Genomic DNA, 27,231 nt, shown 5'->3' on the forward strand with positions numbered 1-27,231 from the left:
CTCAACTCAGGGAGTTTCTTTTCCTCGAATGAATGTGGCACACAATAAATTACTATGATTTTGATTCTGTTCAGTTTGGTAAGGCCTACAACCCGTCTTGCACCCAACGCCAACAAGTACCCGGTGCCAAAATGGACTAGGAACTACGCTGGTGTGTATTAAGAATATAGATGTATTAATTTATTTAAACCAAATTTGACAAACAAACTAACACCAGCCACCAATGCTGTGGCAACTCAAGAACAAAAATTACTTCCGTAAAGGCACCAACACAGAGATAATACTGAGATATGCAGTCACAATTTACTTTCAAATCACCCACCAATATAGAAAAAGAACCATTCAAGACACACAGTGATTGCTGATTTGGTTTTAATACTTTTTCTCCCAGCAACCCCCACCCTCCAAACATCAATTAGACTTGACCCCTCTGAATTGAAGGCCAGTGGCAGAGAGTGGGAACACAATGAGAAAATCGTTTTGGGATTAATTCTGATAAAAATACACTCTTTGGAAAAGGGATTCAAGGGGAAAATCGTGTTTTCTACTCCTTACCACAGATGCAATATGAGGGACAGAAAAGCAATGGGAAAATTAATTTTGCCACACCTAAACAGAAAAGGCAGGGCTTTGTGGTTTTGGTCAAAGCACAATGGGAACATAAGGGCAATTTTGTTTTGCACACTGCACATGCAAAGGCACTACCAGGCTTCACACTTCTGATTAAAAATGAAGGGGATCAATGGGGAATTTCGTTTTTCACCCTGCACACTCACGTGGAAACAGGGTTTTGGGATTAATTATTTTGGAAAATCTTTGTCTATCCCGGCTCAATACACACTGGGAAGAGCTTGTTGGTTTCGAATGCCAACAAAACACATCCCGTGATCAATATAGGGGAATTCATTGGTTAAATATGCTAAGGATCGACACAGACAAACAGGACATTTTGCTATGGGGGAATAACTAGAAAAATACTTGAAAAATGCAGGGCCTGCACAATGTATGGCTTTGGGGATAGTTTTACTTACAGGAGAGGCCTTGGAATGGGCATCGCGGAACAGAAGGGTACCGCTGAGACAGCAAGGGTGTCAGTCGAGGATTCTCTCCTTTGAATCCTCCAAAGGGTCCCAGTTAGCTTCTATGTCTCCTGGTTCCTGTCTCCAATGCAAGATTTGGACCTCACAGCTGCATTGTTTCTCACAAGAGTTCAGCATCAGGTTGCCTCCTGGAATAAGTGAAAAAAACAGTTCTAATGCAAACTGAGCTACTTATAGGGCAAATGACATTACAAACTTGTCATGATTCCAGCGAAAGGGATTGGTTGGTTTTCTTTACCTACCTCCCACCTGTGTGCTAATACGACAAGGAGATCAGGGGTGTTAGTTAGGACAAGTGTGGTGGGGAGAAAGCTCTGTCTTCCCAATTTGACAGGTAGGCTCAGCCTTTTCCTTTGTTCCCTTAAGTTGCATTTACACATGGGCATGTGACCAGGCAGAATCTGGCTCATGTTTATGTCCGGCTCCCCCTTCAAGGCCTGTGAGGCCCTGATAGCAACTCATTTCATGGTCATTTTATGGGAATTGTGACCTCAATGTGACTTCTGCTGAAAGTACAGGCATGGTCTTATCGCAGTGTATTTCTTTCTATATTTTTAAGTAATGGCCCTGATTGATGGATGACAACCAGGCCCCTTTTTTCAGGGCTGCAGAGGAAAGGTCTTGAAGGTTAAGTTTCATCTTTGGAGAAATGACCGGCTCATGTACCCTGAAAGCAATGGCCTTTTAAACTAACACACAAGGCATTTTACATGACATCTTATAAGGCTTTCACAGTTTCAAAACACATGAGAATCACTTCTGGATTGTCCATATGTATAGGGCCGTTATATGAGAAAACCATGTTCCCACTCAAAGTCTAATGAACACTGTTCTATGCATACTGTCATTTGGATGAGTAAAACCAAAAAGGAAATTCTTTTATTTCTTGTAACTGCGAGGAGCTTGATTTCAATTTAGATGACTGGAGCACACTCTGGTATTACATTGAAAATAATGTATGCGCTGCTGTCTCTTTAGGTACAAGTGCAGCTCCCCATGGATTGAGTAAAACAGCATTGTCACATCACATGTCTTTTTGTTTTCTTGCTGAACTGCATTGCGCATATCTTTGCACTTTCGAAATTCCAGGCCACTTTCTTTGAGATTTCGGCCATTTTTTGGTTCAATAGGCCTCATGTCTGACATCACCATTTCTGTGCTGGCCTTAGATTTCAATGGGCATTTACAAATCACTGAGGCCTCTTTATTTCTGGCCTTTAGGGGCTATATTTCACCCCACATTTTCACCTGCTCATTTTTCTTGGATAACTTTACCCAATAGAGATATAGCTGCTAAATGGTCTTTTGAATTGCAGAGGCAGCACAACTGTGGGGTGGTAGGTATTTTATGCACTTACACAGTCTTTAATTTGGAGAAAAGTCAAGGTGGGTTCGATCAAAGCAAATAAATGTCTTAATTTGTATTTCTTTACACACACAGCATTTATTGCACTGATGGAATTATTTTACTCTAATTTAATGAATGATTGAAATTGCTTGTCTTATATATCTATTGGTGGCTCCCATAAATCTATGTTTTGAAATGTATTTGTTCATTCTTTTTGGGTACAAGTTTGGAGGTATCGTTTAAAATATTTCTAAGGTTGATGTCCCTCTGTCTTTCACCAATACTTTTTGGCCAGTCTTTCATTTAATGCACGGGTCTTTAATATTTGAAACATTATTTATGATCTTTTTGTAGCCATTGCTATTAGAATGACTACATCCAATTGGAAACAATCTCACAAACTATCTTTAAAAGGTTGGTGGAATAATATTTGTGACATCGAAAGATTGGAGGGATGTTTAGCATGTGCACCGGCTCTCTTGGCCAAATATGAAATTAAAGGGTACTTATTAATAATAGTTATTAATAATACTTATTATTTATTGACTTTGTCGTCTAGCATAACATCTGCACGAGGTCCACGATTAATGTATATACTTTTTAATGAATTTTATAAATATGCCAGTCATTTATGACTTAAGCACATTGGGCTATATTTATATATCCCTCCCCTTCCCTTTTGTTTCTGTTCCTGCCCCTGTTTGTGTGTTGTGTTCTGTTGTGGGTAGCCCCCTACATTGTATTTGCTATTGAAGCCCATTGCATTCTGCATTTAGCTACTTATTTACATGCATTATGATGATTGTATTATTTAATTTATATTTGTCATATAGCTAGTTATTCTTGAAGCTTGATTTTTGAAGCTATCTTTGCCATGGTGCTACTAATGGGGGTAAACTAGACGAACTGTTCAGTGAGTTTGTTTGTTTGAGACAGTTTACTAAGTGCCTTCATCTGCATAAGGTAATCACAATGTATTGTATATCTGATTATATGAAATTGTGTGTGTTTCAGGCTAAAAATCGAATACAAATTTAATAAACTACAAAAAGAAATGACTATTATGAGCCCAATTTCCCATACATTGTCTGGTGAAAATGAAGGGATGCACTGGACCTGCACCAGAAAAACGGATGCCTGGTTAAGGGCATTAGAACAAGTGCATCATGAGTGCACGCATTGTTTCCTTCTAAGTGAAAGGGAGAGAAAAAGGAAATTGGGCTCCCATACCATTATCCTCTAATGCACTACTGCTGATCGCATTTCATTTAGTCATTTATATGCTATTGAATTTATAAAGCACTTTCGCTAAAGCGTTGCACAAACAAATGTCGTACAAAATTAAGGTGATAAAAAACATTACATTGAAGAAAAGCAAGGAAAGGAACTACAGGTCAGAGCTGTAAGGAAGGCATGGTATCACACAAGTGATCACAGTTCAAAGGTGTTTATTACTTCAATTGGGTTTGAAAAACGCCCATCTAAACCTAAATCTAAAGATGAGAGCAAGCTACGACCATCAAATAATATTAACGCAGTCCTAGTGATGTCTTGTCAAAATAATAGGGCATATACTAATAAACCTATTGCCAATCCTTACATCTAAATACAAATAGTATGGGAACCACTGCTATGCAAAAGAAAAGTGTTCAAAAAATTATATGTCAGGATATTCAAGCCGTTGGCTTCCCTTCCCTGCGTTTTCAGCACGGGACAAGGCGGCACACTCGAGCTTAGCCCAGTCTCTGGCTTCTATAGCACGAGGGTGCAGTTCAAAAATTTAACATCATGGGTTTCTGTGCCAAAGTCTCTTTTTCAGAGGTCCTGATGCAACACGACAAACATCAAAGTTCCTTTCTTCTTAGGATTTCACACGTACAAATTCTCAGGTGATTTTCTGTTCACCCCGGGTTGCTGGGCTCAGACCCACTTTAACACAAAACCTTCTCGGGTGATTTTCCCTTCCCCCAGGGTCCCTCTCTGCCGAGCTCAGACCCACTTTAACACAAAGCTTTCAATTCTATCTCCCTCTGCCGGGCTCGCACCAATTTTATCTATTTTGCTTGACCCATCGCAGGACCAATTAGATTCACAATTCTCTACAACTCTCAAGTTTCAGCTGGCTACCTTACAGAGACCTTCGATTGAGCACACACACAGTGTTGGCCCACCCTGTCAACGGTATTGTATCTTGGTTTCAAAGTTCAATCACTCATCAGCAGTTCAACTTTACTTGCGTCTTTTATCACACGTATTTCAAACAATGTTCGTTCCAGCGCTCGCCATATAATGTTGCTGTTTGCAACCTTGGCTTCAGCACAGACCGGTCTTGTATCAGTCTCCTCAACTCACCAGCTGTGTTGATTTCACTGACGCTGCTTTGTTCTTGGAGCCAAGGACAGTACCACAGTGGCTGGTGATTCTCCCCACCTTGATTACTGACACGGGAGGGCCTCGGATATCTCCGACACACAATGCAGAATTCTTCAGCCTGGTTTCCTGGTCTTTCGCTTTATATTCTCAAGGTATCTGGAAAGTAATGGTTCCTTGTCGAAAAGTTCAATGGAATTTCCCTCCTTGCAATTCCCTTTTTGTTTTTGCCACCTTTCCCCGCGTGCTCAGCTGCCATGTCAAAACTGCTGTTTCGTCGTGTGCTTTGCCTCGCTCAGTGTGTGCTCTCATGCTCTGCCTTTTATTCATGTGGGGAAGTTTAATGGAAGTCAGGTGTGAGTAATTGTCAGTAATTGCCTGACCCTGGCTGATCTTATTATTGGGACACGTCAGGTATACGGATCGGGTGTTAGTCTATTTCTCTCATAGTGGGTTGTCCGTGAGAAAATGTTTGTGTTGTAAAAAGGGGCAGGGTGTAGAGTTCCTAAATATGGGGTAAAGGTGTTATAGGGAAGTAGATACTGCATTTCACCATCCGGTGTCCTACTCCCACACCCCGAATGTGATCATCCCACACATGGTCCACCCCCAGGAACTGGATCCAAAAGCAATGGCCGTGTCCTTGCTACCTGGATGTCAGATCCCCGGGGACTAGTGGGTGAGACACCTTCTGGTTTCTCACAGAGCTGAACAGATAAAGTTTAAGATGGGAGCACAAAACATGGCGATGATTGAATGTCACGGGGGAAGAGAATTCCAGAGTTTAAGGGCTAATAAGGAAAAAGAGCAACAATTATATTGTGTGCTGGGAGGCTTTGTGATGAGATTAGTAACTGGTTAGCTGAACGAAGAGACCAGCAGGGGACATAAAATGATAGTAGAGTGAAAAGATAGCGTGAGAGAAGATCATGTGTGATTTTGTACACCATGGTGAGAAAGTGAAAGAATATACAGTTATCAAGAGTCAGCCAAGAAAGTGAATGAAGCGAAGAGGGATAGCAGAGTTGAAATTAGAACGCAGAGGAGCAAAGTGGTGGGAGGGAAGACTGATAAGGAGAGAGAAGCAGTAATCAAGCCACAATAAAACGAGTACAAATTAGGAGTTTAGTTGTATAAAAGGTTAAGTAGGGATGAGCCTTGCAGATGTTATAGAGCTGGAATAGACAAGACTTATCAAAATCGGTCATATTAGGGGCAAAGGAAAGTGTGGAGTCAAAGATGATGCCTAAGTTATGAGCTGAGGTGTTAAAGGAGAGAGAGGATTGAAGAATATGGAAAGGAAAAGATTTCTGTTTTGGAAGCATTATTTTAAAGGAAGTGATCATTCATCAAAGTCTTGACCGCAAGAAGACACAATGAGATAGTCGAGTGGAGAGATCAGAGAAGGATGAAAAGGAAACAAAGGTTTTAGAGTCCTCAGAATAGAAGTGGGATGACAACCCAAATGAAGAGAGAAGAGAGGATAGAGGAGTGTAAAGAGAGAGAAGAGAAGTGGACCCAGGGTTGAGCCTTCTGGGACACCATGAAGGGGAGGATAGGTGTGTGAGGTTTTCCCAGACCAGGAGACTAAGAACAAGCGGCCACTAAGATGGGAAGAAAACCTGTGTAGAACAGAACCATTAAAAGCAGAGGAAGAAAGAATCGAAAGATGAATAGGATGATCAACAGTATCGAGGGCAGCAGATAGATCAAGAAGGATAAGTATTGAGGATAGCTTCGAGTAGAGAGTTGGAAACACTAAGTAAAGCTGAAATGGACAGTGGGTTTACACTGCCTCATGCCTTTTTTCCTCCCAAGGCCACAGGACCGCCAATAGGAACTCACTCAAGGGCCTAGGAGTGGGAAAATGGTGGAGCTACTAGGCTCTAGAGCACTCATGGGCTACTAAAGAACGTATACTTGGTCAGAGCCAGCCATTGTAACATCCCCATTGAAGAAACTCTGATGCAATGCACCTCAGCTGTCTACAACCATGCAATCTTTAAATACATTTCTGGTATTGTGTCCTTTTGCCGACATCCGTTTTTCCAACGGGTGTTTTGCCGCAGGAGTTTTGCTCAAGATGTCCATCGAATTTTTTTGGGGTGGTGGAAAAGGTTAAATAAAGGGAGGGGGGAGAGGGAAATAAAAAAATAATGAAATGAGGTAGGAACCCCCTCCAAAAATAATTTTAAAGAAATGTCGATTCACTTTTTCGACAAACCTCCCACGGCAAAACACACGTCGGAAAAAAGGGGGTCCGCGAAATGACATGGAACCACATTTCATGCATCCATTTAAATAAAATGAAGCCTTGTAGTCTGCTGATTGCACAAGCGCTCTGGAAAATTGCCTGTTTACTTGAAAGGCCAGTCCAGCCATGCTCCAGAGCCGCTCATTGATATGATGTGATTTGGCATTCATAACGCGCCTGTAAACAAGTGTTTCTCCCTTGCGCCATATAAGGATTCTAACAAGACTTGGAGCTGGCCAGAAGGTCGGGGTAGGGAGTATACTACTCCATATCCCGCATGAGATGCCCATCCTCGTTTGAACATGTCCTTCAGTTAAGGTGTAGATAACATTGGAGGTTTTGAGTGGGAAGGACAGGGGGATTAAGTATGGCAAATATTGCACAGACCCATTAAAGCACGTTTTTCTATCCATCGAGCAGGCTTGGGCCCGATTGGCAAACCGAGTGAGGTGGCTTACACTCTGTTGGGGACTAAGGGGCCGATTCATGGAACAAACGTGCGCCGAAAATCTTCGCGCAAGCAGGCGCAAGCGGAAAAAAACAGGCGCACGCGTGCGATTCATGGAATTCCCTGAGCGTGTACACCCCGGGATGTGTGCCAAACCCTTGCATGGCGCACAAGTCACTGCAACATCCCGAAAGGCGTGCGCGACGCGCACAGTGAAAGCGCACAACCTCGGTGCATACACCAGAAAGTGGGCGGGACACGGGGCGTAACGCGCGGAATGGGGAACAACGCGTGAAAATAAGGGCGTAACTGGGGATGTACTGCAGGGAAGCAGACGGAACGCCCACACGCACTCGAACCACACGTATTCATGGAATCGAATAGGGCAAAGCCACGCACAGCCAAAGACACGCACAAGCCGAAACACGTCCGCCACACGAAGGCAGGCGGTAGCGTCCCTGCGCATTACAAAAGTGGCAACATACAGCAATTGGGTCTGTGCGAGCGGGCTACGTGTATTTCAGGGGTTCGCGTGAACTTTTTCATGCGATCGGGCCTGGGGGAGCAGGCTACGTGTATTTCAGGGGTTCGCGTGAAGTTTTTCACGCGATCGGGCCTGGGGGAGCGGGCTACGTGTATATCAGGGGTTCGCGTGAAGTTTCTCACGCGATCGGGCCTGGGGGAGCGGGCTATGTGTTTTTCAGGGGTTCGCGTGAACTTTTTCACGCGATCGGGCCTGGGGGAGCGGGCTACGTGTATATCAGGGGTTCGCGTGAAGTTTCTCACGCGATCAGGCCTGGGGGAGCGGGCTACGTGTATTTCAGGGGTTCGCGTGAACTTTTTCACGCGATCGGGCCTGGGGGAGCGGGCTACGTGTATTTCAGGGGTTCGCGTGAAGTTTTTCACGCGATCGGGCCTGGGGGAGCGGGCTACGTGTATGTCAGGGGTTCGCGTGAAGTTTCTCACGCGATCGGGCCTGGGGGAGCGGGCTACGTGTATTTCAGGGGTTCGCGTGAAGTTTTTCACGCGATCGGGCCTGGGGGAGCGGGCTACGTGTATTTCAGGGGTTCGCATGAAGTTTCTCACGTGATCGGGCCTGGGGGAGCGGGCTACGTGTATATCAGGGGTTCGCGTGAAGTTTTTCACGCGGGATCTCCAAGCCCTGCCAGGGCAGCGCCCATGCGCGAAACGTCACAGACGCGCTTACGCTGTAAGGGCCTTTGGTCCAATGAAATCGCGTACGCGTGCTGACGCGCTTACGCGCTAAGGGCCTTTCCTCGAATATCACGCTAACGTGCAGGATTTTCACGTGCCAAATCACTCCGTATCAAGCTGGCCACGCGAAAACACACGGAAGACCACGCTCCTGCCCAGAAGGCCGAATTACAGCCCCCCAGTGCCCCGAGCAGCCTCCCACGTGCCATCTGCTGCTGCCTGCCTGCCTGCTGCCACCGTGCCCTGCCATTTGGGGCCTGCACATCAGCCATCTGCAGGGGTCCAGTTGCTGCGTCCACCCCTGCTGGAACAGAAGACTCCCGACTCGGATAACATTGCTCCACAGCCTAGCCCCAGGACCCAGTTGCCCACCCACTCCTGCCCCTGGGGTTGCCATGACGGGCACATCAACATCTGGCACCAGTGGCAACCCCGGCCAGAGGGGCAGAGGGGCACCAGCTTCACTGCCACCGAAGTTGGTGTCCTGGTGGAGCAAGTCCTGGGGCAGTATGATGCCCTCTTCGGATCGTCCCGCGCCAACAAGGAAGGACGGGAGAGGATCTGGGCCGACTGTGTGGTTGCCATCAACGCGGAGGGGGTGGCAACCCGCACCATCCAGAAGGTCAAGAAGCGCTGGGAGGACTTGAGGTCCAGGACCCTCATAAAGGCCCAGCGCCTCGTGGAGGGGGGCTGGGGCCGCATGAGTTCCATCCAGATGAGGGTCCTGGAACGCGTACACCCAACGCGCCACGCCCAGGTCCTTGAGAGGGAGACCCGTCTGGAGTTGAGCGGTAAGTGGCCAAGCATTGCTGTGTGAGACAGGGCATGTTGCAGTGTGCTGGTTGTCTCATACTTGCCTGTATGTGTGACATAGGCCATGTACGCATGTATGTGTGCAGGGACATCATGGTAATGCATGTGCGACCAGTAATGTGTGAACCGCACGGTTGTTGCATGTGTTTAAATGCGACATGGGGAGCCCTATGCAGATTGTACACATGAGAGCATGGCAGTCTCTGTTCCTGGACATGGGTGGGGGTGAGGGATGGGTGCTGATGCCAGGTACATATATGGTATGCATGTCTGTGTGCCTGACCTGCGTGTCTGTGACTTGTGAATGCCATGGATGCATGACACATGTCTGTGACAATGTACAGATTCACTGATGCAGCCTAGTCATCCTTGTATCCACTGTGATTGGGGTGTACGGGGCCAGATGGATGTGACTGAGGTGAAGTGTGTGCATGTGATAGGCATGACCCATGATGCATGTGAGTTCCATTACATTGTATGTTTCGAGAGTCCATTGAACATGTATGGAAATGTCCATGGCATGCACCATGACTGTCACTGTGTGTGTTTTGCCTGGACTGACACATGTGTTGTGGAGGGACATAATGGAAGTGTACTTTGACAGTGGCACTCATCTGCTATTGCTTCCTGTCTAGGGGACCATTGTACAGTACCCTGATGCTTGTGTTCTATGTCTCCCTCTACGCAGCGGCTAGTGAAGAAGAGGGCGGAGACGGCGCTGTGGAGCAAGGCGGCGGGGATGCCCCCACGGCTGCAGCGGAAGGGGTGGGTGAGCCCCCACAGGGGCCTGCTACGGCGGAAGACGGTGAGGAGCCATCCAGGTTGGTGGTTTCCAAAGAGGAGGAGGAGGCCGCCACTGAGGCGCACATGGGGCCTGGTGGGGGCATCCCTGCTGGTGCAAGTGGTGCAGTCCAGGGGCAGGAGGCAGCACAGGTCACCGTGGAGGGGCCTGTGCATGTCGCTGTCCCTGACCCTGTGGGTGCACCACCATGCACCAGCAGGGATGCCCCGTCCCAGGCCCGTCCGCAGGTAGAGGGGATGTCCATGTCATCTGACTCCCCTCCACCTGTGGACGAGGGGACCCCTGGCCGTATGGAGAAGGTCCTGATTGGGGTCGCGATGCGCACGGCTGTGATTCGTGATGCCGTGCGTGCTTCCCAGGAAGAGCACGCACGTCATCACGAAGAGCACCGTGCCGATGTGGCCCAATTGGGATCGTCCATGTTCGGGGGTTTCCTGTATGTGTCGGCCAATCTGGCGGCCCTTTCCTCCTCTGTGGAGACTATACGCCAGTCGTTCTCCTTGCCGTCTTCCGGCCCAGATGCCACCAGGGCCCCCTGTGGACCTGCCCTGACCAATGCAGCCAGCTCGGTGGGGATCCCATCCCTGCCACAGTCGGGAGTCGGAGGTCCAGCAGGGGTGGACACCACAGCAACTGTACCCCAGCAGATGGAGGATGTGCCGGCATCATCAGGCAGGGCACGTGCACGATGGCGTCGGTGGATTCCATCAGCCTGGATGCCGTCGTGCTGGCAGAGGCAGTTGCGTCGGAGGCAGCAGCAGAGTCAACGTGGGAGGCATCATGGCTCGGGGCCATCAACATCGGAGGGGCAGGCATCGGCCGGAGGGCAGGAGGACCCAGGACAGGAAGTGTCTTCCGTGTGGCTGCGGTTGGGCCAGCAGATAGGTGCGGAGCGGCGGCGGGCGGAAGAGGCGCGGCTCACGATGGTCAGGGCAGAGAACTCCATGCGGAGGGCCCTGAGGCGGGCCGAGTGCCTCGAGGCAATCCGCAGGGGGTTAGAGGAGCAGATGGCGTCGTCCCTGCGGACCCTCGGGCCATGGAACAGGACCCCCTCCGGGACATAGACGAGGAGTTTGATGATGCCCTGGCCCGGAACACCACGCAGTGAGCCGCTGGACTTGCCCGCCGCCTTTGTATATAGTTCTTTAGTTTTAGGTTTCATTTGTTTCTTCTTATGATTTGGAGTCAACGGACACAGCTCCACTTTTTGTATATAGTTGCATTTTAGTTAGGGTTTTTTGTAGGTTTCCTTTGTTCAGATGGGCTCATGGACCCTTGGATGTTTTGTACATAGTTCTTCATTGGATTGTTTTATTTTTTTATTTTTGATTTATTCTCTATGGAGCAATGGTCTTTGCATTTATTCTTATCTCTCGGATTGATTTTATTTTTAATGTGACTTTGAACAACATTTTTTTGGATTTGGATTTGTAGTTTTGATTTTTTTGGACGGACATGCAGCTTATCTTTTTTTCATTGCCATTGTAGTTTGTTTCATTTCATTTGCATTCAATTTTTTTTAATACAATTTTGTTTTCATACTTCACTGTGTGGTATCATCTCATTGGTTTCATGCATGTCATGTTGGGTGTTTTCCCATTCATTTGCAACCATTGTGTGTGACGGACATGGGTTCATTTGCTTTATGAACATTGGGGGTGTAACATGTAATTTCCATTTCCATGTGGGTGAATGGGTTACTTGGTAGGGCCTTTTGGCTGTGGAGGCTGACCATAACGCACATGATTGGGGATTGTGAGGACCTGGGTGCAGGGGGACATGAGTGGGGGCCTGGTGGAGGCTGCCCCTGCACTGCTGGGGGGTGGGGGTGGTGGGAGACATGAGTGGGGGCCTGGTGGAGGGTGCCCCTGCACTGCTGGGGGGTGGGGGTGGTGGGAGACATGAGTGTGGGCCTGGTGGAGGCTGCCCCTGGTGGCTGGGGGGTGGGGGTGATGGGAGACATGAGTGGGGGCCTGGTGGAGGCTGCCCCTGCACTGCTGGGGGGTGGGGGTGGTGGGAGACATGGGTGGGGGCCTGGTGGAGGGTGCCCCACAGTGCTGGAGGTCAGGGGGGTGGGAGACATGAGTGGGGGCCTGGTGGAGGGTGCCCCTCAGTGCTGGGGGGGAGGTGGACGGTGGGAGACATGAGTGGGGGCCTTGTGGAGGCTGCCCCTGCACTGCTGGGGGGTGGGGGTGGTGGGAGACATGAGTGTGGGCCTGGTGGAGGCTGCCCCTGGTGGCTGGGGGGTGGGGGTGATGGGAGACATGAGTGGGGGCCTGGTGGAGGCTGCCCCTGCACTGCTGGGGGTTGGGGGTGATGGGAGACATGAGTGGGGGCCTGGTGGAGGGTGCCCCTGGATGCTGGGGGGTGGAGGTGGTGGGAGACATGGGTGGGAGCCTGGTGGAGGGTGCCCCTGCACTGCTGAGGGGGTGGGGGTGCAGGGGGACATGAGTGGGGGCCTGGTGGAGGCTGCCCCTGGATGCTGGGGGGTGGGGGTGCTGGGTGACATGAGCAGGTGTGCAGGGTAGTCCCCTGTGGTGTCGGCTGCCTGCAGGGGCCGTGGAGGGTGTACAGGGAATACCTGGGAGCACACAGCCAAATCGCGTGTAGAATTTCCCGCGTACCCCTGTCATACACGTACCCAGCCAAATCACGTGTGGAAATTCCCGCGCACGTACCCGGCCAAATCGCGTGTGGAACTTCCCGCGCACCCCTGAAATACACGTACCCTGATGGAATCGCGTGTGGAACTTCCCGCGCACCCCTGGAATACACGTACCCTGCTGAAATCGCGTGTGAAACTTGCCCCGCACCCCGAAATACACGTACCCTGCTGAAATCGTGTGTGGCACTTCCCGCGCACCCCTGAGATACGCATACCCTGCTCGCACGGGCCCAATAGCGTGTGGAAATTCCCGCGCACCCCTGAAATGCACGTACCATGCTGAAATCGCGTGTGGAACGTCCCCCGCACACAGAAATACATGTACCCTGCTGAAATTGCGTGTGGAACTTCCCGCGCACCCCTGAAATCCACGTACCCTGCCAAATCGCGTGTGAGACTTCCCGCGCACCCCTGAGATCCACGTACCCAGACAAATCGCGTGTGGAAATTCCCGCGCAGGTACCCAAACAAATTGCGTGTGGAACTTCCCGCGCACCCCTGAAATCCACGTACCCTGCCAAATCGCATGTGAGACTTCCCGCGCACCCATGAGATCCACGTACCCAGACAAATCGCGTGTGGAAATTCCCGCGCAGGTACCCGGCCAAATCGCGTGTGGAACTTCCCGCGCACCCCTGAAATCCACGTACCCTGCCAAATCGCGTGTGAGACTTCCCGCGCACCCCTGAGATCCACGTACCCAGACAAATCGCGTGTGGAACTTCCCGCGCACGTACCCGGCCAAATCGCGTGTGGAACTTCCTGTGCACCCCTGAAATCCACGTACCCTGCCAAATCGCGTGTGAGACTTCCCGCGCACCCCTGAGATCCACGTACCCAGACAAATCACGTGTGGAAATTCCCGCGCACGTACCCGGCCAAATCGCGTGTGGAACTTCCCGCGCACCCCTGAAATACACGTACCCTGATGGAATCGTGTGTGGAACTTCCCGCGCACCCCTGGAATACACGTACCCTGCTGAAATCGCGTGTGAAACTTGCCCCGCACCCCGAAATACACGTACCCTGCTGAAATCGTGTGTGGCACTTCCCGCGCACCCCTGAGATACGCATACCCTGCTCGCACGGGCCCAATAGCGTGTGGAAATTCCCACGCACCCCTGAAATGCACGTACCATGCTGAAATCGCGTGTGGAACGTCCCCCGCACACAGAAATACACGTACCCTGCTGAAATTGCGTGTGGAACTTCCCGCGCACCCCTGAAATCCACGTACCCTGCCAAATCGCGTGTGAGACTTCCCGCGCACCCCTGAGATCCACGTACCCAGACAAATCGCGTGCGGAAATTCCCGCGCAGGTACCCAAACAAATTGCGTGTGGAACTTCCCGCGCACCCCTCAAATCCACGTACCCTGCCAAATCGCGTGTGAAACTTCTTGCGCACCCCTGAGATCCACGTACCCAGACAAATCGCATGTGGAAATTCCCGCGCACGTACCCGGCCAAATCGCGTGTGGAACTTCCCGCGCACCCCTGAAATCCACGTACCCTGCCAAATCGCATGTGAGACTTCCCGCGCACCCATGAGATCCACGTACCCAGACAAATCACGTGTGGAAATTCCCGCGCAGGTACCCGGGCAAATCGCGTGTGAGACTTCCCGCGCACCCCTGAAATCCACGTACCCTGCCAAATCGCGTGTGAGACTTCCCGCGCACCCCTGAGATCCACGTACCCAGACAAATCGCGTGTGGAACTTCCCGCGCACGTGCCCGGCCAAATCGCGTGTGGAACTTCCCGTGCACCCCTGAAATCCACGTACCCTGCCAAATCGCGTGTGAGACTTCCCGCGCACCCCTGAGATCCACGTACCCAGACAAATCGCGTGTGGAAATTCCCGCGCAGGTACCCGGCCAAATCGCGTGTGGAACTTCCCGCGCACCCCTGAAATCCACATACCCTGCCAAATCGCTTGTGAAACTTCCCGCGCACCCCTGAGATCCACGTACCCAGACTAATCGCGTGTGAAAATTCCCGCGCACCCCTGAGATACGCGTACCCTGCTCGCACGGGCCCAATCGCGTGTGGAAATTCCCGCGCACGCCTTGAATGCACGTACCATGCTGAAATCGTGTGTGGAACATCCCCCGCACCCAGAAATACACGTACCCTGCTGAAATCGCGTGTGGAACTTCTCGCGCACCCCTGAAATACACGTACCCTGCGGAAATCGCGTGTGGAACTTCCCACGCACCCCTGGAATACGCGTACCCTGCTCGCACAGGGCCAATCGCGTGAGATACTTCCCGCGCACCCCAGTGATACACGTAGCCCGCTTGCCGTGCTGGTACAGGGTTAGTGCAGCCCTTTGCGCTGGATTGGGTATATTGATGGCTTTTCCCTGCGCGAGAGGCGTTCTTGGGGGCGTAACTGGCGCTGCTGCAGGGTCGCTGCGCCACTGTGCGCCACGGCTGGTTTTGGTGGCTTTGAATCTATGAATACGCTGTGTGCGGAAATGGATTTTGGCGCACGCGGCTGGCGCAGGGATTCGCACGCACACACTGTGCGCCTGCCGCGTGCGCCACTTGTGCGCTGAATTCTATGAATTACCCCCTTAGTCTCTTCTACTTTATTTATTTATGCATTTGCCAAGCGCGCTAAACCCAGGGGCATCTGATGTGTGACGTTTCACTAGCGCTTCAGCTGAAATGCCTAAATATGTTCCAGCTCCCAGTATGTGTTATATGAGAAGCACTTTTTGTTACTTGTGTTATCTGTTCCATTTACGCTAATGTTCACTTCTAGAAGTGTCAAATAGCTGCTAAAAAAATGGCATGCTGCTGCTCATAGTGGCAGAAGTACTGAACCAATATACCAGGCGCAGGAATGCCTAGGGTGCTCAGGAACTAAAAGATGCTGCTTTTATGTTATTTATTTATTGTGCATTTGTAAGCCGCTTATACATCAAGTAAATTGTGTTTCAAAGCGCCCACAGGGCAATGGGGAGGGAGCATGGGAAAGAAAGGAAAATATAACAATGAAAGAGCGAGGCACTCCTACTAGGCCTTGTGAGCATTCAGAACGAGCAAGTGCATCGATGCTCAAATATGCCAGTGATACTGCTCAGATATGGCATACGTATTTGGGCACAACTTCCAAATGGTTTCAGTAGGTGATATTCTTTGACTTATAGGTGTTTATGGCTTTGATTGGAATTATTGTACTTGTAAAAATGTGCAGTGATCTAATACCCCAAGGGCTGTCTCTGTGGGACAGAAACTGCCAGTAATATAATAAATACAAATCTTGTCAAATTTTAAATCCCCACCATGCTGCCAATTAGTTACAGCACTACATAAAGCTAAACACATGCATGAACACAAAAGTAAATAATTATGTTTGAAATGAAAGCTGTTTTACAAGGCATTGGTCAAATACAGGCTATGTTGTTGATGTTCTAATTAGGGACGTTTGGGCACATGTGAGATGTTATAGGTCAACGAGGATGAGGACTGCCTGGGATGGGGCCGAAAAGTGTGGCAGGCCTGTGTCAAGGGGATGGGCAAGCAGTCCGTTACTCCTCCTACCGTTACCCACTTTTAATTGGGGATTTTACAAGCTAATATGGGGACCTGATGATGATTTGTTTTGCAATCAACCCTGTCTTCCAATATCTGAGGGAGGCAACAGTTGAGTGCCCCTCCACAATAATCCACAGCTACCCCTCATGCCTCCCATCTTCACCACCCCGTTGGGTACGTTGGGTAATCCACCTTCGGGTGTCCAGTGACATCAGTCGAACCTCAGTCCCATTGTCTGTCAGATGTCCGGAACATGCCTTTGTAGTTGATAGCTCAGTCGCTAAAATGCCCATTTGCAATAGAATTTCCCCCGTTTTCTATTTCGTTTTTCGATTTTACATATCCAGACGTATGTGAATTGCCTTCAGAAACGAGCGCTGTTAAGCTTCCTCCTCGCCGCTTGTATTGAGGTTAGTAGGCTTCTTTCCTTGTCAGGAAAATGGCCTCCAGTGTGCCCTGAAACCTGTCAGAAATGTGTCACAAATGCAAGATTGATGACCAGAGTCAGCGTTTTGACAACATTCTCATAACACATGCTCAAAAAGCCAAGATGCCTGCACCCGGCTTCCCTTTGTCCTGCTTCCACAGGCTCACACCGGAGTGCTTTCTCTTCTGTTAGAAGCCCTTCCAATGGATGACTGCCCCGGGCTGCCTGCAGGGCAGAGTGGACGAATTGGCCTAACGACAGACAGATTCGCATTACTTGATTGGCGAGAACCAACAGCTTGTAAGACACCTAAGTGGCGCCTGGACATTGAGGGGTGGCGGATGCGGCGGGGTGTTTTGGAAGTGAGGTGCCATATCATAACATGAACCATTGAATAGCCTTCTTATGCGTCTGCGATCCACTTACACGCCTTTGACCTGTTTCAGATTTGCTGCCTGATGATCTGAGGACCCTGATTCAGGAGGCCAAGGAGATGAAGTGGCCCTTTGTGCCGGAGAGGTGGCAGTACAAACAAGCCGTGCGCCCGGAAGACAAAATAAACCTCCAGGACCTGATCGGCGCCAATCTGCATGAGCTACTGGTATGGAAACACACACCTGTTCCCCTAACCACAGCCCCTATTCATTCATGTTGTCATTTGTTATAGCGCCTTTCACCATAATTATAGTCCCAACGCAACGCGCTGCTGGTTGAATGCCCTCAGAGGGACCGGAGTCTGAAATTTGGGGAAATCGGGAGGTGCTATTATGCGTGTGTGCATTTCAGCCATTACAGTTATGCGAGGGTGGCCAAGACCCTGCTAGTCACCCAAGTCTGAATGGCATGTGAAGGGGCGCAACAGAGGTATGCTATGAACTAAAAGGGCATGGGTTGTGTTTGAGGAGATAGCTATGTGGGAAGCTACAATTCGAATTTTGTTCGTTAAAGATCGCTTCTTATGGCAGAGGTGTTGTGTAATAGTGTATGTGTTATATGTATGTGCGGGGTGTGTGCCCTTTGCATATTTGTCCCCCTAGAATGGTTGCCTCCTCCCCCCATAAGGCCCAAATGCTATTCTAAAAAAAGTGCGTATCATATGTATGGCACAACATGGGGAAGGGATAATGGAGTTGGGAATTGATTCCCCATCACAATAATATTGCACCACCATTCCTTCTTTGTCTGGGTTGCCCAGGCATGGGTGCAAGGGAGATGATGACATCCCCACGAGTGGGGGGAATTTCTTTTTTTATTAATGTGCACTCACGTGGTACTATAGAACACACCAAGCTTCTTTCTCCCAAGCGATATATACATAGGCATTTTCCATTTTCCCAAAGCTTTTGGCATCTCTCCATCTTCCTATAAAGAATTCTGCAAATGCCCTACAACCAACTCCAGTAGTAGTGGTGGATTTCTCCTTAAGCCACCTGAGCCCTGTGCTTGCTTATGGTCTTTATTCCCGCTGATTGCTAGCGCTTAAACTCCAGGCCATTTTCGTATAACTTACAATGCTCTTCTGCAGATCTCCTTTTAGAGATCTGTTTCATAGATGCATCCGCAATGTACCTGTCGCAGGTCTGAGCCTGCCACCTCCTTTGGTTATCCTGCATGTCTGCCAAAGAGTTCCAACTCCCACTGACCCAAACATGGCCGCCTATTCCTCACAGGAGCAAAGCAAAATACCTCTGAAATGCTCACATATTTTCAAAGGTCCCCTATTACTTAGAGCTTGGCGTATGTTTTAGTATCTGACCTGCAACACCTGTTGCTGAAATCGCTCTGATACACCAACAAACTGTCCACACAGCAGGTGAGATACAAAGAAAGAGGAACATGAGGTGCAACTGCACACTGCCTGTGGGCAAGCAGGGTTTTCAGTACAAGGCGCAGTACTGCAGTCAACAAAGACCTGCAGTACTGGTGAGAAAGCTGCTTGCCCGGAACTGGCTTCTTCTGCTTGCGATTCTGAGGGTAAATTCCACTTGCTCTAGCTGGGAAGAGCAGCTTCTATGGGTGGTTAAGTCGCCACACTTGGGATCCTGCAGTAGAAAACCATGTTTGAGCTGCACCGGGAAGTGGCGCTGATATCTAAAAAAAAAGAAGGGCCCGGCAGGCCTAGGGAGACCCATCTCAGGCCATATCCACCCAGAAGGTGAACATGCTTTATCTAAATCCCTGAATCTGAATCTTGGGACAGCCTCGTTGTCGGTCGATAAGGAGGGTCTCCTTGGTACCCAGCGTCAGTACCACTAATAGTAGCAGTACTAATGGAGATCCAACTACTAGTAGTAGCACGTCCGCCACTTTAGACCTTTGCTGCTGCTGCCTACACTTCCTCTCATCCTCTGATGTCACTTAAGATTTAAGGCAGCTCACAAAAGGAAAGCCAACCGACGTAGATGAGATGGAAACAGTTTTTGGTTTGAAATCCACAGAAAGTAAAGCCATACTAACATGAAACAGAATACTTTGGGCCTCATCACGAGTTGGGCTGTAGCGCTTAAATGCGGTGGTAATGGTATTACCGCCGCATTTAAGGGCTGGCCCTATCACGAATTTGGCACTAAATGGCCTGTTTTACCTCCAGCCTTGTCCTGGAGGTGAAAATCCCCCTTTTTCGGCTGTATTATCGCCGGCTGTATTAGCCCGCATAATTAGCACTGAAAATGCCCCATTGAATCCAATGGACCGAATAGAGAATGGGGATTTACCATTAACACCCAACCCGTGATCCGGTGGTAATACCGCTGGACCGGTCGGTGCAAGGGCTATTAGAGTGGGCAGTATTACAGCTGGGATACAGCCCAACACGTGATGAGGCCCTTTGTCTTTAACATGTTATGGCCCATGTTTAAAGGATCGATTTGCCAGCAACATAGCTGCTTTAACAAAAGGCCACAGTATAAAAAATATTTCAAGATGCCTCTAACAGATTGCCTATGTAACGGCATTCCTTAAAGAAAACAGTTTTCCGTTCTGGCTAGAAAAAAACCGCCAAAGCTCTTGCAGCGGAGCCCTGGCGTCCTGTATCTGTTCTGTAATGCAGAAAGAGGTAAGGCGTTTTGCAGCATCTAATCACACTGTACCTTAGGGAGAAAGTTGCTGAATGTTGCTTTTATGCTCTTATTTTATACAATGCTTTCCCCACTTTTGTCCTGCATGACGGTGAGTGTATATAATTAATATTTTAATGAGTCTTCCCATCCATAACCATCAGCTTCTCTGTGAGGCAGTGAGTGACTTAATTCACTGTTGCATCTTAACTAAAGCAGTATTTTCTCGGGTGCTATGTTGGAATGGTGTGGTGAGGCTTGCTTGACAATGTTTCTAACACTTGTGTGGGTCAAATCAGTGACCTTTTTTCTAGTCAGTTTGTGTTTTCCTTGTGGGTGATAATATGGAGCTAAAGCACTCAATTGCACGTTTTAGGGACCCAATCTGCGTCATAGGATAGAATGACGTTCTGCTTACAGATTGGTATTTTACAAGATAGTGTAATCCAGTGGTGCACAACATATCGAGCGCAGGCCTTGTGCGGCCCTTAAGGGCATAATTTATGGCCCTATGGCCCATCAAGTCACAGGATTTAACAGTGTAGTTTGCCCTGCTTCCAGGTTTAGAGATCAAACTTTGGAGAGGAAATAAAGAAAGAAGCAAATTAAAACAGGTTGACATATCTTCATTCTGTGTGTGTTTACTTTGATACAAAGAAGAGGAACAAAATCATCAGACCAAAAGTCACAAAACTTCTCCTTTAAAGTAGGCAGCACTTCAATGGCACCAAGAAATAACTGCATGAATGTGCCTTCAAGGGACAGCAACCACCTTCCCTCGTTAAAAGACCATCCAACAATGTTGATGTAGTTATAAATATGGGAATTGGGAGTGTAGCTCAGAGCAACACACCCATAAGACAATGCTATGCAGCATGCGTTCGATCCCTGGTCTGGCGCTTAGAAGCTGGATGACCCCAGCATTAAGAGTGATGCTATAAACCCATAATAATCAGTACTTCAATGGCACCAAGAAATAACTAATAACCAGTAATAATTATAATAAAACTCCGTGACACAAGTTGGATACAGATCATGGTATTAGTTAACTTACACAGCAATGTTATGTGGTAAACTCGGTTCATAAAACCCCCAAAACATAAATTATATGTTTATTTACATTTGAATTAGACTGTAGAACAATAGTCCTCAGTTGTATTGACTGTTTTTTTACAGCAAAAAGTTCCATTTGGTATTGCATTTTAAAAATAGCTTCTCAGGCTTTACATGAGGACGGTGTCCAAGAGATTGAGTTATCACCGTAGCAAGTAGTGTCTTGTGGTCTTGGGCAAATAGTTGTTCAGAACTGTAAAATTCCTTGTAGAAAAAAGGAAGCATTGCAAACTTTGAGACACAGGGATTAATTGACATTTGTACCGTGCACTATCACCACCAAAGTGGTCCCCTGGTGCTCTGGCGGCTCTGAAAGAGGAAGGGAGGGGGGTTTAGTGGGAGGGAGCTGGAAAGGTGCAAGAGAGCAGTGATGTGCTGTTAGCGGCCTCAGCCCGGTGGGTCCCTTGGCTTGGCCTGGGGTGTATGTGGCCGATAGTCGTCGTGTATTGTTGTGCGAGTCTATGTGTGTTTTTGTTTTGTTGTTGCCATGTAGTGAAGTGTGTGCGGTTTGTTGTGCTGTAGGTTTGTGGTTGTGTTTGGTTTGGTGTTTGAGAGATGTATGCAGAGGGGGAAATTTGTTAGTGCAATTGGTTAGTTGGCATCTCTATCCTGGCTTCGGGCAGAGGGCTTCTGTAATCTCCCCAGATGGGTTTCGGTAGCACCCCTATGCTTCTGTCCTGATCTGGGTCCATCTGGCCATCAAGGTCCCTTTCACATCTGCCCCCCCCCCCCAGCCTGCCTCGCAGCCCTATCTATCTTCCCTTCCCACTCATATGGCCCGTGCATCTGCCAATGTCCACAGCTCAACTATCGTGGTGATTGCCAATATCCCAACAATTCCATAATACTGTGGTGCCTGGTGGCAACTGAGGGGCGAGTGGGGTGTTGGGTGGGATTGTGGTCAATTTTATTGAATCAGTCTCCACGGGCGTCACCTGTGTTGCACTCTACCCAACGTCACTTGTCCGGGTGCTGTGGGAGCTTCCCAGTCGGTTCTGGGAGTTGTCCGTGTCTAGTCTTGTCATCCCTTTTCCTTTCTGTTTCAGTTTTCGTTTGTGGTGTTGAAGAGCCAGGTTTTTAGTAATTTCCTAAATTGTGGCAAAGCTGCTCATCTGTTGCATTAAGAGGAAAGGAAAAAGTGGGCACTGGGAGATAGAGCTATTCATTAGGAAGGTGTGCATTATGAGCTCTTGTATTCGTTGATCGGGAAAAATCTGCACTGGGAGGATTCATCACAGTGCAGACTTGTGAGCATGAAGTGTGCTGGGAGATCTTGTTTTCCATGGAGAGGAAACAAACTCTATCACCACATGGAGATGAACAGAATTAGTGCAGCACAGTCTTGTTATCTTTAGCAAACAGTGTATTCTGAGCTCTTATGTTCCAGCCATTGGGAACACAGCAATTATCGCAACAGTCCATACTGTGGTTGAAGGATTCATTGCAGTGCAAGCTTGGGATCCTGGGCAAATAGTACATGCAGAACTCACGTTTTGCAAAGATTGTGAAGGAATGAAAGCAACAATCAATTGGTGTATTATAGCAGAGTAGCAGTGTAATCCTGGGTAAACCGATTCTGAGCATGTTTGCTCCATTATGAAACCGCACAGTCCACACTGCAGGGGGCTTTCTTCCTATGTTGGTTTCCTCCTCAACCTCGCCCATTAGATAGATCGTGAAGATTACCCATACAGCACTTTAGATACATTTGTTGAAGATTTGCCACACTAGAGTGTGAAATTAACGATACATATCGCTTTATAGAATTGTGTACTTTAGACACATAGAAGAACTTGGAGAGTAGCCAATGTACTAACCACCCCGCTCCTGCTTCCTACAACACACCACCAAACACTACACACGCCCACTGGGCTAGCCAACTTATACACTAACACACACCCAACACAAGTAACACAAGCTTACTACAAAAAACCTGATCACTGGACCTGGCCCATACAGATACAACAAGCCAGTGCGCACAACCGGAAATACCATCCAATCTACACATGAAACACACAGGTACCCTCCTAGGAAATAAAAAAAACGGTCACAAAGAAACGATACACACATTGACCTTACCCGTACGGATACAATAACCCAGTGCATGCAACCAACCATCTGCAAACCAACACACACAGACATCTATCCTATCACTCTTCCCTCGCTAACCAACCTGTCCTCTTTCTTGCAGAGCCACGTGAGTGCCTGGAGAATGCCCTTGGGTGGTAGCAGTGCGCGGTATACATCAACATAACAGAACATAACATTGGTGCCAAGAACACATTTTGCAAATGGTGGGGAAGGAGGCAGCTACCAGCACTTGGGAACTGAGGGTGTTATTGCCATTGGGCAGGTGTAAAACCAGGGGGTCTACATACTGGGCGTGGAGGTAGGTTTGTGTTGCTTAATCTGCTCCTGCTCCCCTTCCCAGTCTCTGGTCACCAACAACATATATATATCTGGACTCCACACTATCCCTCTCTAGACAAACTAATGCAGTATCCTCGGTTGCAGCCTACACCTGTAAGCATATCACTACCTGCCGACACTTCCTCACACCAGCCAACTGTACTACTTTAGGCAGGACCCTGGTCATGTCTAAAATCGATTACTGCAATGCCCTCTATTTAGGCACAAACAAATGTAATCTCAACAAATTACAGATTATCCAAAATAATGCCATCGGAGCCACATTAAACATCCCCAGGAACCACCACATCTCTGACACCAGGAGCAGCCTTCACTGGCTTCCAGTATCACAAAGAGTTTCACTCAAAACACTTGCCCTGATGCATAAATGCCTTGCTAACCAAGCACCCAACTACCTGGCTGCAGATTTGCTTACCACATCTCCAACAGACCCCTCAGATCTGCCCAATCCAATTGCCTGTCCATACCTCGCTTTAAGCTACAAAGATCAGGTGGGATCAGCTTCCCAGTCCTTGCGGTGAAACTATGGAACTCTCTCCCCAACCCTCTTAGAGCTGAACCCTCATTCCCTGCCTTCAAGAATAAGGCCAAAGCATGACTGTCTGCCCAAGACCTCGCCCGGCACTAACATGCCCACAGCCACCACCTGTGCTTAGTGTTTCATTGTATAAAGCTGCTTGAGTATATATCTTGCCAACTCGCTTCCCACATCCCTACTTGTACATAACTTGTGTTTGCGATTGGCTCTGCTTATCACCGCTTTTATGGCTGTAAACTATGCTTATTCTCTTACATCTACTGTATATTACCCTGTATTTTATGTCTTGCTAAACTGCCATTTATCTTGTATATTATGTTTATGTCAATCTGCCATGTAACCGAAGTGATGCACCCAGATACCTTCGGGCCAGGTGCGCTATATAAATAAATAAAATAAAAATAAAAACATTTCTGCAAATTGGCCAAAGCAGACATTGAAATTGCAGATTGCTACTTAGCATCAGTAAATTCTAGTCTTGGTGGTGATGTCACTAGCATGTTTATTCTCTTGACCATGGGCCCCAAGTACTCTACTTTCACCTTCTTTGGCTAATGTATTCATTGTTTTTATGAACTCGGCAAGCTTCTCTTTTCAATGTTTTAATGCAAAACCATTTACTGTGCTTAATGCCTGATGGGCTGCTTCATGGATAGCGCCACCCTCCATACAGGGCTTGTCAGTTACATTCAGCTCTCCAAACCAAACCTCTGTGCACCCCCTGTGTAATTGATTCCCCCTTTGTTTTACAGAGCTACTTTGGGGTTAGGGGTTTATGTGGTGTGCCCAACATTGTTAATAAAGTAGATTCTGCATTTTCTCATCACTGCATTGTTCAGAACAAACTGTTCTAAAGTCAAATAAACTGCATGTATATATATCACTTTTTCTAAATAATTTCACAGTCAATGACTATGTTTATTCTTACAGCACTGTCCATATTCAGATCTCCCCCACTCAATCCTGTATAATCCATCGTATGTGAAAATAGAACATAATTTATAGGAAAAAAGCAGCAGTATCTAACACAAACAGTGATTTTTGGATATGAAAATGGGACCTGGCTAATTGTTTGACCCTGCACTCCCATACTCTCCAGTCGACCTCACAGCACCCATCCATATGCCAGCTCTATATGGGCTGCTAGTAGAGTCTTGGCCACCCCTACTCCCCTTCGTATTGGCTGAAATGCACATGCACACACTCTAAACCCCTCTGATGAATGTCCCATACCTTGGACTTTGGTCCCACGAGGGCTTTCACCTACAGCGTTTTGAGACCATACCCATGGGAAAAGGCGCTATACAAATGACAAATTACATTACATAGGTGCTGGTCAGACAAAGAATGCAAATAAAGCTGCAAACAGGGACAATCTAGCAGACAATACAAAGTGGAAGCTATTGGGAGTTACTTTCAAGGGTAAATGTACAGTAACATGCCTTTCCGAGGTCGATAAATGATCATGATTAATAAGCAGCGCTCAGATACCTGAGGGTTTGTAGCGTTATATAAATGCTAAATTATTATTATTATTGACAATATAGATTTACCGATTAATAAACATAGCGCATTGGGGCAGTGGTTTTGTAGATAAATCTCCTTTTTTGGGATTTTGCCCTTGCTAAACTCTAGGCTGCGCTGGGCGGTGGGGAAGGTCCGGGAGGACATGCCCGCTCAGGTGGACTCTGCAAGCGCGCGTGCAGCCCTGCTGCTATTGGGCTGGGGAAGGACGCTAAGTAAATAGGCTGAGTAGTGTGGGTTCACTCTGCTGCTCTTACCAGATCCCTAGCTAAGTAATAAATTACGGACAACTTTGTGTATGGAGAAATTGAAGGCCGTAGGCATTTTATTTTCTTACAGAAAATCCAACACAACAAAAATAATTACACAGCCTTTTTGGGCACATTGTGTCCAGTTCCGAAGCTGCTCACGGCTCCTTCTGAGTCCTTGTTATCCCTGAGCCTTCGTTCCTGGGCACATGCCGCCTACGACGTTTTTTGGACCGTGTACCGAACGAGTACTCGGCGTTCCTTTCTATTGCCTGTTCCTTCTTTACTTGGACCGTGTACCGAAAGAGTAATCAGCGTTCTTACTTCTGCTTGCTCCTTCTTTTTGGACCCTGTACCGAGAGAGTACTCGGCGTACTGGCTCTTGCCTGCACCCCCTCTTCTTCTGTTTTTCTTGTAGGGTGGGTTGGGTGGCAAATGGTTTTCCTTCCCCTTCTCCAGGTACCAAGAGCCTACCCGAGAGAGGTGAGCTCTTACCTGGTTTGTGCCGCCTCTCCTTTTCCAGTCTTACTTATACCCCCCCGGCCTTTTGCTCCTTCCTGGGGGTGGCCGGGTTACCCCCTGACCTCTTGCTGTTACAATTCGCACCTTACCAGGTGCCGTTTCCTGCCCTTCCTGGGCTTTTGTTTCTTGTGGCGCCATTCGGACGCCCCTCCCTACGCTTTTGCGCCGTTTTCCCCCCATCCCGCGCCTAAACTCCCAGACCCTCTATCGTCCTGCATTTCATGCGGCCCGGGGCCTGGATCATAGGCTGAGTAGTGTGGGTTCACTCTGCTGCTCTTACCAGATCCCTACCTAAGTAATAAATTACAGACAACTTATGTGTATGGAGAAATTGTAGGCCGTAGGCACTTTATTTTCTTACAGAAAATCCAACACAACAAAAATAATTACACAGCCATATGCTTTTGGGCACATTGTGTCCAGTTCCGAAGCTGCTCACAGCTCCTTCTGAGTCCTTGTTATCCCTGAGCCTTCGTTCCTGGGCACATGCTGCCACACCTGAGTGGGTGTTCCTTACGCCCGCTCGGGTCCCCCCCAAAAGCACCTACCTACAGCCTCGTTCCTGGAGTGCCCTAAAAATGTTGTTGAAAAAAACCCCCATCCCATCCTTTGATAGGTGCACCCCATCTTGGTGAAACATGTCCGGGTTGTTCCGGTGTAAGCCATGTCTTATGAAATGCAGCCCTGTGCTCTTGCAGTACTTTTCTACTGATTTATTTAGTTTCTTTCTTGCTCTCTCAATTGCGTGCCTCTTCTGTGCCCCATGCCAGACCCTTCTTGGTATTATCTCCGACATAAAAATCTCGGTTTTCCA

General features: G+C 48.3%; 1 protein-coding gene across 1 annotated transcript in view; it reads left to right on the plus strand.

Moving 5' to 3' along the window:
* The window catches only part of ALPK1 (alpha kinase 1), a 642,651-nt gene that overhangs the window by 265,417 nt on the left and 350,003 nt on the right, over nt 1–27,231 (plus strand). The window contains exon 3 of the mRNA XM_069630980.1: nt 17,433–17,587. Within this exon, the coding sequence (XP_069487081.1) occupies nt 17,433–17,587 (155 nt within the window). The remainder of the gene's footprint in view (nt 1–17,432; nt 17,588–27,231) is intronic.

The sequence above is a fragment of the Ambystoma mexicanum genome, chromosome 6q (genome assembly GCF_040938575.1).
Source record: "Ambystoma mexicanum isolate Mex_15411 chromosome 6q, UKY_AmexF1_1, whole genome shotgun sequence".
NCBI lineage: Eukaryota > Metazoa > Chordata > Amphibia > Caudata > Ambystomatidae > Ambystoma > Ambystoma mexicanum.